At 41.5% G+C, this 11,938-nt stretch overlaps 1 protein-coding gene across 1 annotated transcript in view; it reads right to left on the bottom strand.

Moving 5' to 3' along the window:
• Positions 1-6,139: 6,139 nt before the first annotated feature.
• The window catches only part of LOC138606620 (caM kinase-like vesicle-associated protein), a 40,638-nt gene continuing 34,839 nt past the window's right edge, over positions 6,140-11,938 (bottom strand). The window contains exons 4-11 of the mRNA XM_069679101.1: positions 11,784-11,858; positions 11,001-11,139; positions 10,094-10,214; positions 9,896-9,971; positions 9,636-9,772; positions 9,389-9,467; positions 9,106-9,193; positions 6,140-8,992 (exon numbers count right to left, since the gene is read on the bottom strand). Coding sequence (XP_069535202.1) covers positions 8,642-8,992; positions 9,106-9,193; positions 9,389-9,467; positions 9,636-9,772; positions 9,896-9,971; positions 10,094-10,214; positions 11,001-11,139; positions 11,784-11,858 — 1,066 coding nt within the window. The 3' untranslated portion in view covers positions 6,140-8,641. The remainder of the gene's footprint in view (positions 8,993-9,105; positions 9,194-9,388; positions 9,468-9,635; positions 9,773-9,895; positions 9,972-10,093; positions 10,215-11,000; positions 11,140-11,783; positions 11,859-11,938) is intronic.

Below are 11,938 nucleotides of genomic sequence, written 5' to 3'. Positions count from 1 at the left end.
GAGCTTCCCGGTAGTTTAGTTTTCAAATTCTTATTTCGTTAGGGAGTGTTTCTTTTACGAAGTAAAGGGGGATGGTCTGAGTGCGACGGCCAACTGGCTCAGTCCTTCCCCATCTTTTGTTCCTTTTCGCTGGGATCTCCAACACTTTTTGGTTGTTAATCTAATATTTTTCTACCTGGAGGTGTTTTGTTGCAATAGAATATGATTGTTTGACTTTGAGCTTTGGTCATGGTGTCCTTTATGTGTTCGGTCTCTAGAGCTGTTTTGTGTATGTTACAGAGGACGTAACAGCAGGTCTGTTATGTTCACACTTTAGTTCTTCTCAGCTTAAGTAGAGTTATATTAAGTTGACCTCTTTTATAAGCCTTATTGTTATAGTTTTTGTTTGTACATTTAATGTTCTTTTTGGGTAAAATAAAAACCCAAAGTTCTCTCAAAACTCCTGCTGCCTTACTGCCTGGTCCCTAACCTGCCTTACTGCCTGGTCCCTAACACACATTCACACACTGATGGCAGAGGCTGCTACCTAAAGTGCCCAACTGTCAATCAGTTATCACATTCATACCCGTTGGCTATGCCACCGGGAGCAATTTGGGGTTCAGTGTCTTGCCCAAGGACACTTCGACATGTAGCCTGAGGGAGCTGGGGATCGAATCTCCGACCTTTCGATTGAAAGACGACCGACTCTACCACTGCTGCGTTCACAGCAGCAAAGCAGCTCATAACTTCAGATGCAGTGTTGACACACTGCGACCAGAACCTCCCTCTGCGCCTAGGTTGCAATGCATTACCATACGGCATTGGGGCTGTATTATAACATACAATGACAGTTGAAGGTTCAGAGCGACCCATTGCATTTGCATGGCGTTCCTTAACATCTGCCGAGTGCAATTATGCGCAAATCAACAGAGAAGCTTTGAGCTTGGTATGGGGTGTGAAAAGGTTTAATCAGTACCTCTATGGACAACATTTCACACTGATTACTGATCACCAGCCCCTAGTATTCATCTTCAGTCCACAAAAAGGTGTTCCGGCCATGGCAGCTGCATGCTTACAAAGGCTGGTTTTGTTCTTGGGAGCACACGCACACACACACACAAGATCAAGTATAAAGAAATTGAGCTCCATGGAAATGCTGATGGGCTATCTTGCCTTCCAAAAGCTAAGTCTGAAAAAGTTCTTTATCCTGCTATGGTGCTTCACATGTCATCGATGGAACCTCTGCCTACCAGCACACAGATGCAAAATGAGACAAGGAATGACCCTGTCCTAACCAAAGTCTTCGACTTGACAGTGAATGGATGGCCAGCACATGGAGACACCCAGTTTATTCTACTCTTCTTTCTGGCAGAAACTGCATTTTCCGTCATTCTTCTTCCTCTCTTCCTCGATCCTCCAGGCATTGGGATGAAAGAGGAATCCGACTCTAGGTGTTCTTCCTCAGTGACGCTTCCAGAGCTGGTGTCGTACATTTGATTAAAGCATTTGAACTGCCTGCTGCGCATGTTGTCACAGCGATCATCTTTATTCCTGTATCCTCCAGGTATAGGCAGAGGAGGGTGCTAACTCTGGGTCATCTTCCTCACAATAACTGGCATAGATGTCTTCAGGTGGTTGACAGCACATGAATTGCTTGCTGCTCATCTTAACATTTTCTTCATCTTCTCTTGGCCTGGATCCTCCTGGCAGGGGATCTTCTGCCTCCACAGGCTAGTGGACTTCAACTTGAGACTCTGCAGCAATGTCTTCAACTTGATTTTCATCACCGTTGTCTAGATTGTCATAAAAGCCTGCAATGTTGTCATGATTGTTTTGGTTGCGCTCTTGTTGTTCCACAACCCAACTGATCTGAAAATTTAAGATGGAATCAGTTTTTGACTGTTTTCTGTCAATTGTTTACTCAAAGACATGTTTTGTGACACTATGTTCAATTACACATGAGAATTGCCTGTGAAATGAGGAGACAAGTTCTTACCTTGATTGGCACCAATGGGGGACCATCTCCGCTCCGTTTTATACTAAAAATTATCTTTGTTGCATAAACAGAAATTGCTGAAGAATCTTTTGCTTTTATCAAATACAAGTTTGATGCAATACCTTATGATATTTAGGACTACTTTTGGGGATCATAGGGGAATATGTTAGCTGTCAAACTGTCAGACAGGAAATGTTGGGAGTAGAGAGTGGGGGATGACATGCACCAAATGATCGGCAGACCGGGGGTTGAACCTGCGATCAGTGCGACGATGACTGCCGCCTCTGTACATGGGGCGCCTGCTCTACCAACTGAGCCAAACAGCACCCCGTTAACTGTCAAACTTAAGTGTTGATGCAGATGATATGGTGATACATGAGAATTCCAGGGCTTTGATCTGCTTTAGGCCATGTCCACACGTACACGGGTATTTTTCAAACTAAGATTTCAAACGCTGTTTTAGGTCACTGAAAACTATTCTTTTGTAAAACTCTGGTCAGGGTGAAGACTTTTAGAAGTTTCCACAGAGAAATGTAGACGGAGTAAACGGTGTTTTTGGCTTGTGACGTAACAGGACTTTTTACATGTTTACACGTACAGTTACTCGTCTACTATATTGAGGAACAAAGGCCTCAGGATAGATTTTTTTATCAGACTTTTGACTAGCTACGATTCAACTCCATTTTTTTTGCATGCTATGTCGCCGCCTGTTGGTGTTGCATTCTCATGACAGCGTTTCTGTTGTGTTTTTGCGTTTATGTTTGCTAATGAAGATTTTTTTATAACCGTGCTTGTGTGGAAGGGGTTTTTTTGGAAACGAAGGAGGCAAAAACTCAGTTTTCAATCGTAAATGGACTGTACTTATATAGCGCTTACACTACATGTCACATTCACCCATTCACACACACATTCATACACTGATGGCAGAGGCTGCTACGTAAAGTGCCCAACTGTCAATCGGATATCACATTCATACCCGTTGGCTATGCCACCGGGAGCAATTTGGGGTTCAGTGTCTTGCCCAAGGACACTTCGACATGTAGCCTGAGGGAGCTGGGGATCAAACCTCCGACCTTCCGATTGAAAGACGACTCACTCTACCACTGAGCCACAGCCACCCCCGTTTACATGTAGACATGGTCTTAGTTGGAGATAGAATTAAATGACCACTTCAGACCTGTGGCCCTCACATCTCACCTGATGAAGACCATGGAGAGGATCATTCTGAGCAACCTCTGCCCCCTGGTGAGCCCAAATCTGGATCTCCTCCAGTTCGCTTATCAGCCCGGCATTGGAGTGGATGACATAGTTATCTACCTGCTGCACAGATCCCTGACCCACTTGGAGAACACCGGCAGCACTGTGAGGGTCATGTTCTTTCTTCTCCAGTGCCTTCAACATAATTCAGCCTTCACTGACTGCCCAGGGGGAAGCTAGAAAGAGCGGGAGTTGTCACCTGGCTGCATGGACTATCAACTATCTCACCAACAGACCACAGTATGTAAGGCTTCAGGATTGTGTGTCTGACACGGTGGTCAGCAGCACAGGGGCCCCACCAGTCACTACATGGCAGCTACTTTGCACTTTTTTTCTATGCTGTAGCGATCTTGTCCGAATAACATCACCGCCCACTATTCTTTGTGTTCATTCATGTCTCCCACAATCATTCAATAACCTAATCACAACCTTCCAAAATACCTGTGCAGTCGAAAACCTGGAAATATCTATTTATGTATGTCTGAGGCTAGTGTGTCAGACTTGACTCTGAGTGGCACCCCACATTATTTATATATAGTCAAACCCGCTACAATGCATATCTATTGTAACATATATTATTTTAGCATTATATGATACTTTGGTGTATTATTCAGCATTTTTATTACCTCATCCATATCGTGCAAGTATGTCTGTGCAATTACTTCTCATGCGCAACTGTTATTTATTCTGCAATACTGTATGTCAGTACAATACTGTATGTTGATGATTTACTTATCATCAACCATATCACCATGATACACACCTTGTGTGTTTATGACTTGGTGCAATTTTTTTGTACAAAAGCGTAACCATCTAAAATAGGTGAAAGGTGTACATAGTGTATGTATTTATTATTAATATTATTATTGCATTTTATTGTCTTTTTTTTAAATCCATCATTTGTTTTACCCTGTCCTTTACTTTGAGCTGTTGCAAGTGAATTTCCCCCAGTGGGGGATCAATAAAGTCTATCTTATCTTATCTTATCTTAGGTTCTCTTATCTATGCGTCAGTCCTTTGATTGACTGGCAATCAGGGTGTACCCCGCCTCTCGCCCGATGACAGCTGGAATTGGCTCCAGCACCCCCCCTGAACAGGATAAGCAGTGTAAATAATAGATGGATGGAATGCACTTAATTCTGACCAATCAAATGGCTTTATACTGCATGCCATTCATCTCATTCACACAGATGCTTTTATGCAGACAGGGGAAGAGCCTAGACCTGTGGAAGGGCCTCCAGCAGAAATTTTGGAACAAATCAGAAATCTTCTGATAAGTGGACAACCAGGAGGCTCTTAGTTCTGAGCCACAGCCACACAGGCCTTTCCATGTAGACCTTTTTATAGCAACAAATACAAATAAAATTTAATGTTATGTATTTACAAGTGGGATATGTAAAGAAGTAGGAATATAAATAAATTATTATCCGATGGCACATTTCAGACTCGGGGAAACTGAACACTTTTGCAGTTAAATTATTGTTTTTTTATTGTAAGTATATTGGAACTATTCAACACTATACAATAAACATCAAGAAACTTTTCATCGGTGTTTCTGTATGGGGAACCTTGCAGTAAAACTGTCCTTTTTAGAAGTTAACAATTTAAATCTCTAGATACTCAGATTTCAACTGTGATACTTCTATTTGAGTAATTATATGAGTTACTTTCTCTTGGAATACTTTTGATACACTTCAACATTTGACCCTAATTAAAAAGCTTCATATGATAAAATAGGCTTTGTTATTTTATATTACAGAGATAAACTACTGTTAACTACATTACTAATAAACATTTGGCCAAACAAGCATAAGACCAGCTGTGCCATTTCAAAATGTGTTCCTTAGAGGTGTTTTGGATTATTCTGTCATCATTAACAAACTTGTCTTATAATATAAAACCTAATTACTCTAAGTTAATGTTGGAATTGATGCTTTTGGATGCTTACGTTTGCATGTGTTAAGATTACTATGGCTCTGTCTACACGGCTGCTAACAGCGATTGAGGTTTATAACTGAAACATTGTAGGAATGTGTTTTGACCTCAGTGGCGCGCAGTAAGCTGAGGCAGCAAAGTGATTGGTGTGATTGATTGCATTTTAACCTCCACATGCCAAAAAATCAATGCTACACACCACATTCATTCATCACCATCACATTTCTTCACCTATTATCATCAATTTGAGTCTGATGCCTGATAGAGTTACATAAAAGATGGAAACATCAATAGTGTGAGAAAACTCAATCTGAAATCTGCTGTAAATATTTGAGCAGCTATTTAAGTTTAGTTAGAATGTTAATCTGGTTGTGCCTAGAGGATTTCATGTTTTGGGATTCAATGTAAAATTCACTTTTCCTCTTGGCAAGGACAAACTCTGATTTAGCCTTTCATCTCTATATGGCTGGTTTGAGACAAATAGCAAACTGACAGCTCTCTCACCCTACCAATCTTAATGAAGCCATCTAATGGCACAGAGACAGAGATAGGATCCCCCAGAGCCCCAAAGAGTGTGCGGATGGCTCCATAACACTGCACAATGTGCATGAAAAGAGAAAATCTCCAAGGAGAAAGCCATTGAATCCCCCAGAGGGCCCAGAAAGTGAGTTCTCTGCATTATTATTCCAACACCATGCAATTCAAGTACCCTGAAAAGTGTCGCCAAATGGCACTGCTGGGATTTTCGAACTCAAGTTCACACACCACCAGGTTGGGTGCTAAGCTTGTGCTAATGGAGAGCGTGTAACACAGATGCTATCCTGCTTGTTAGGGGGGAAGCAGAGTGGGATGACGCAGGCAGTTTACCACCTTTTCTTTACATAATCCTCCACATTTTTTGAAGCCATCATTTTTTAGTTATGGTGTTGACTGTCTACATAGAAGATAAATGATGAGGATAACAGATGAATAAACAGATGAATTAGAATTTTAATACCATCAAAGTCAACTCGGTCAGAAGTACAGTACAGAGCTCACAAATGCAAGACAGGACCTACAGGTGACCACTGGTCCTGGCGAACATCACAACTACAAATACACCTGTAAGTGCGTGGCAAAATGAACAGACATGGAATACTAAGTACAGTGAGAAATGTATTGGAAAAAAGCATTGCTTTAAACTTTGTAACAGTATTGAAACAGTATTTATTTGCCATCTAAACAAAGAGAACAAACTACATGAAATATTCTATTCACACAAATTATCTGATACTCTTCTGTTTAAGACTCTCGTTAAAATCTAAATATTTATCTTGAACAATGTAATAAATAATACAGCGGTATAATCTGAATGACTGGTTTGTCTACCAATCTAGTTGAGCACAAATTAAAAGGAGATACATGTATAAATAAGGACTCTGCCGACACAAAGTCAAACTTGAGGTTGTTTTTTTTTAGGATATTAAACATGTTTTGTTCAGAGCCCCTTTTGATTTCAAATGCACATTTTCATATAAATTCACAGGTGCTCGCGGTAAATACTCTTGACAACAGATTTGTTGAGACAAAATGGCTGTGCATGAGCCATAACAATGTGCTTATTATACATCATATTAATATCTCATCTAATAATCCTATTGACAACATGGCTGCTGTCTTAATGTGACCAGGGAATGAAGCCCATGGCTGAATGTGTGTTAGCACAGGAAACCATGTGGGCACTCACAGGCCAGAGTAGCAAAATGGGCTTATCTCCCCACCCACACACACTTATCTGACATCAGCCACATGTTAGTTAAGTGGCCCTGATGGGCCTGACAGCTGGCAAGGACTAAAGACTTCCACTTACAGGTACATGGACTGTATCGAAAGGACACCAGGAATCACAGTTTCTGCAGCCAGTCGAATATTGCTCAATATCCTCTAGAGTGATTACAGAGAACTCTGTCTGTAGCTCATTATTTATGCTCGAGGGGACCAGAGACAGAAAAAGAGAGATTGTTATTACTGTTTATGAAAAATCTATGGAATACACAAATGAGAAAGTTGAAAAACAACAAAAAAGCAGTGAGAGAATGGGAAATATAAATCATAAATAGATAAATAAATACACAAGTTCATAGATGTCAAACATATGCTTCAGTACAATACACGTCAGCAGAGCTGAGGTGATGAAGAGGACCCTTGTTACCACAAAGTTAAAATGATGCATGTCTTCCTTTGAAAGCCGCATGTGGTCAGTTAATGCACATTTTGTTTTAAAGTTTAAAGTTATAACTAAATATTAAGACATAAGTGGCATTTAAGTTAATATCCAAACACAGAGGACAGGTTTAAACCACAGACGAAAGTAAAGTGAGATCCAGCAAAAAAGAAAACCAACAGTTTCTGTCACATGATGGATAAAGATGTCATGGAGTGAAGTCTCTAAAAAAGGAAAGCTACAAATTAATTAAGATGCATAGAAGTGCTATGTAATGAAACTTTTTTTCATATAACTTGATTGGGCCCTAATGAGCAGTAGTATTAGACAGCATAATGTGTCGTGTGCTGTTGAAAAACATTAGCATTTGTATGGTTTGTGGAAAGAGGTGAAGGTGCTGTGGCCTAAGATAGGATGAAGGTGGCAGACGCGCATCTTTATCCACCGTGTGGCTGTAAATGTAAAATGAACAGCAAAAAGTGAGAATGCATGCTGTTTTGGCTACTTCTACAAAGGTCTCTATATACACAATCTTTACACTTACAGCTATGAGGTGCTTTCCTGAGCAGGAAGTTAGCAAAGGAACATAGTGTTTGTTTATGTGTTTATGTGTGAAGCTGCCTTGTTCAAAATATTCTACTGGGCATTATAACTCCCAGTCACCAGTCTCAGCACTGTTAAAAGCACAATAACTGGGAAGTGTAGACAACAACAGAATAGAAAGATAACCATATTTCTCCTGTGACGGGAATATTTGATCATCTCCATGTGCGAGTACTAGCACTTGCTGAATGTCGGGGTTCAAGGTCACAATTTCAGAAGCTAAACAAATACTGTAATTGTAAGACTGGGAAAGAGAAGCTTCTCAAGTTGGCTCATTAAAAAGGAAAAAAGCCATTTACAGCACATTTAAGTCTTCCCTGTATTCTCTAATCACCAAGAGAAGAATCAGAAAGAAAACTTTAGCTGCAAGCCACAGTTTGACAGCACATAGTTTTTGCCCCTAAAACTCAAGTGTTCAAAGATAGAAGTGGTTTATATAATCTGACATAAAACGCTGGAGGGTCAGTGAAAAAAGACACGATACATGTGAAACGAAAGCCAATGCAACGTAGCACTCGGGAAAGGTAGCACACAGCTTCCATGAGATGATTCTAATGCTGCAAGTGAGAGAGAAGCAGAGTCAGTGTCACCATGCTAGCAGCTAATGTACAGTGTGCAGGAGTTGCTGGGGACTTCAGAGGTCACACAGGGAGGGGTGTGAGGGGGGTCTAACCCTGCTCGTCCCCGGCCTCAGAGGTCGCGTGGAGAGCAGCAGAAGCTTCTCCGTTACAACGCAATGCTGGCTCGGCCTCCTGCGGCGGCGGGCTCGGCTGCTGGGGCTCAGCGGCTGAGGCAGCCTCCCCGGCTGCGGCCTCTGCCACTGGTTGGCTTATCTCGGCTGCAGCAGGGGGCTCTGTGACGTCAGCTGGTGCTCCTTCAGGTGTTGCGGATGAAGGCGCGGAGGGGTCTGTGACTGTCTGGGGAGCAGTGGTGTCCGCTGGAGCACCGGCCTCAGGGCTGGTTGGCTTTGCCTCAGGTGCTCTCAGTCTCTTCATAATGGTGGTGACCCGCACCGCTTTCTGTAGGAGGAAGAACAAACTGAACTCAAAGAAGACTCAGAGAACATCAACTCTCACTGGGCTGCTGTAACTGTTACACAATTTTGAAAAACTATACTTCCAAAAGGGCTTACCTTCCATTTAGCTCTGGCGAAGTTCTTTTCTATTTGTGCACACACATTTTCCTTGATGTTCTTGTCTGAAGCTGCACCGCCAGAGATCCTGTTGTACAAAATGGAGCCTAATAAATGTTTTCACCTTTTAAAGTGAACCATGGAGGAACTCAGTTTTTTAAGGGACATGTCATGCAAGAAAAAACATCTGCTGTTACATCTGTTCTGATCACATTAATGCAGTCTGATCAGGTTGCTCTGGTTTTCAATGGTTTGCACAATAAAGCAAAGCTCTGCTGCCTACCATTCATGATTTATAGCCTCCTGCGCTGTCAGTCTCTGGTCTTGATCCACCTCCATCAGACGAGCAACCAGACTCTTTGCTGTCAGGGAAAAATCAGTGAGAAGAAACTCAACCAAAAAGGGGTTTGTTCTCCTGATGGATGGGAACATAAATATGACATGTGTTTGGAGGTATGAAGGGAATTGAAATGTTTACCCAGCGAGCTGTCATTGTGTTCCCTCACAGTGCAACTTTATCATTAAAGTACCTGAATCAGAGATGTCATCCCAATAAGGAGAGTCAAACTCGTAGTCTCCTGCCAGGATCTTTCGGAACAGGTTCTTGTCATGGTTTTCATAATCATCATCATCCGTTTCATCATAAAAAGGAGGATTGCCTGACAGCCTGAGGTAGCAAAGGAAAAAAGCGAATCTTGATACAATATTTAAACAAGGCCTATTACGTGATCAAAATGATTCTACATGCCCCGCAGTGAATTTAAAGGAGGTGTAAAGGTTTAGCTCTTACAGTATGTACATGATGACACCTGTTGCCCAGCAGTCCACCGGCCTGCCATAGCGCTGTCGGCCAACCACCTCTGGAGCTGCACACAAAAACAGACACATCTGATTATATCTGTGCCAGTATAAGAAGCCACACCAGGCTGCCACATCACATTCTCACTGATGTGCCTGTGTCACAATGTTGGTGTATTGATATTCTCACCCAGATACTCTGGTGTTCCACAGGGGTCCTTTATAAGTCCGTTCTCCAGCTTTGCCAGATGGAAGTCGCTGATGACTATTTTAGAGTGCTTCAGGCGGTTGTAATAAACCAAGTTCTCCAACTGAAAAAAAAAGAACACGATGACAGCTTTTGATGAATAATTCATGTTCAAGGTTTCATTTTCATAGTTAATCATCGAGTGAGGAGTAAGGAGGTTGAATTTCAGTTGTGAGATAATTTTCTAACTGAAAAAAAAAGAAGACTGAAAACATCTAAAAGTTTAATTATGTAGCACAGATTAAAAGAGGAGGAAAACAAATGGGAGACATTCAGTTTAATTTAGTCATTTTATTATGATTGGACATAAGTGCTTTGACCAAGTTTGACTTATTTCCACTTAAGAAATGAATTGTTTTCGTTTCAGCTGAAAGTCCCATACAAGGTGAATCACGAGATATCAAGTTGGAGAAGCAAATTAAGCCTTTGCTATAAATAGAAATCCTGTGGAAATGACCTTTTCTTCTATTACTGGTTTTCCTCTGGAATCTGCAAACTATGAAGAGTAAGAGCTCTGTTTTTGAAAACCATAAGGTGCAGAGCAGAACATATTCTCCCTGCATGGTGTGTCAGGGTTGTGTCAAGTCAACTTCTGGTATCTCAGGTGCATTGGACAGGGGTAGGATCAGAAAGAATATATTCTAATTGGCAGCCTACTTTCAACCCCTTTGGTAAGGTTAATCATGTCACTATCATGCCCTGATAGTTTGGGAATCCTGGACAATCCTTTGCTGATGCAAATTGTATATTTATAAGCTAAGACACAGATAGAAGTATGCCTTGTTTGATATAGACTACAACCAGGATGCTTTTGTATCTTCTTCATCCTGCACTTTTGTAAGTTTGTTACCTTGAGGTTTCTGTGAACGATATTTAGGGAGTGAAGGTAGGCGACAGCCTCCAAAACCTGGCGCACCACGTTGCTGGTGTCTCGCTCTGAATAGTAGCCTTGGTCCAAGATCCAGTCAAACACCTCTCTGCCCGTGGCACTGAGAAAAAAACAAGTGCTTACATGAGTAACAAAGTAGTAACATGTTTGTTGTTGAAAGTAAGGGATTATCTAAGATTAGGACCACGTTGATGTTTAAATGTGACTGGGGACCTTTCTGTCATCAACATCTCTTCCTGTTTCCTTCTGCTCAAAACTAGTCAGACAAATGCAAAAAACTATCTGGTACTATAAGTAAATGTAATTTTACATTAAATATCTAGTGTTAAATATTAATTTTACTGTGCCAAGAATAACATTGCACAATGCACCCCACCTGTTAGAGGGAAATGGTTTTAATTGTTTCCCCTACATGTTTCTTTTGTGTTTGATCATTTTCTTTCTGACCAGAATTCTTGAAGTGTCCTCGAAGGAAGAGACTACTATCACACACTTAGCATATCCATGGAAATATATCTAATTCCCCAAGAAAACATGCTGATGAGAATGGCGCAGCTAGCAAGCAATCATATCTGAATACCAAATAAGACGAGTTCAGAGCTGCTCTCATATCTACCAGGCCTCAGGCTACAACAGCTTATTCCCCACGAGTGTATAATCAACACATGCAGCTCAGCAGGCCCGAGCAGCTGCAAAGACAAGCACAGAGCCATTTCCCCCGGCTCATCAGACATCTGAACTCACAGTTCAAGGAAGAGGAAGTACTCCTTTTTGGTTTCAAAGACGTCCACCAGTTGGAGAATATTGGGATGCTTCACCCTGAGGAGACGTGTCACAAAGCACAAGACGGAGAGAGAAACACAAAGAGAGAGAAAGAATGATATCAGGAGTCATATAGG

Source organism: Semicossyphus pulcher, unplaced genomic scaffold (genome assembly GCF_022749685.1).
Source record: "Semicossyphus pulcher isolate SPU_LCO1_2020_fin unplaced genomic scaffold, fSemPul1.0.p SCAF_3, whole genome shotgun sequence".
In the NCBI taxonomy this organism is placed as follows: Eukaryota; Metazoa; Chordata; class Actinopteri; order Labriformes; family Labridae; genus Semicossyphus; species Semicossyphus pulcher.
The sequence above is the reverse complement of the archived record's forward strand: the minus strand, read 5'-3'. Positions and strand labels throughout refer to the sequence as shown.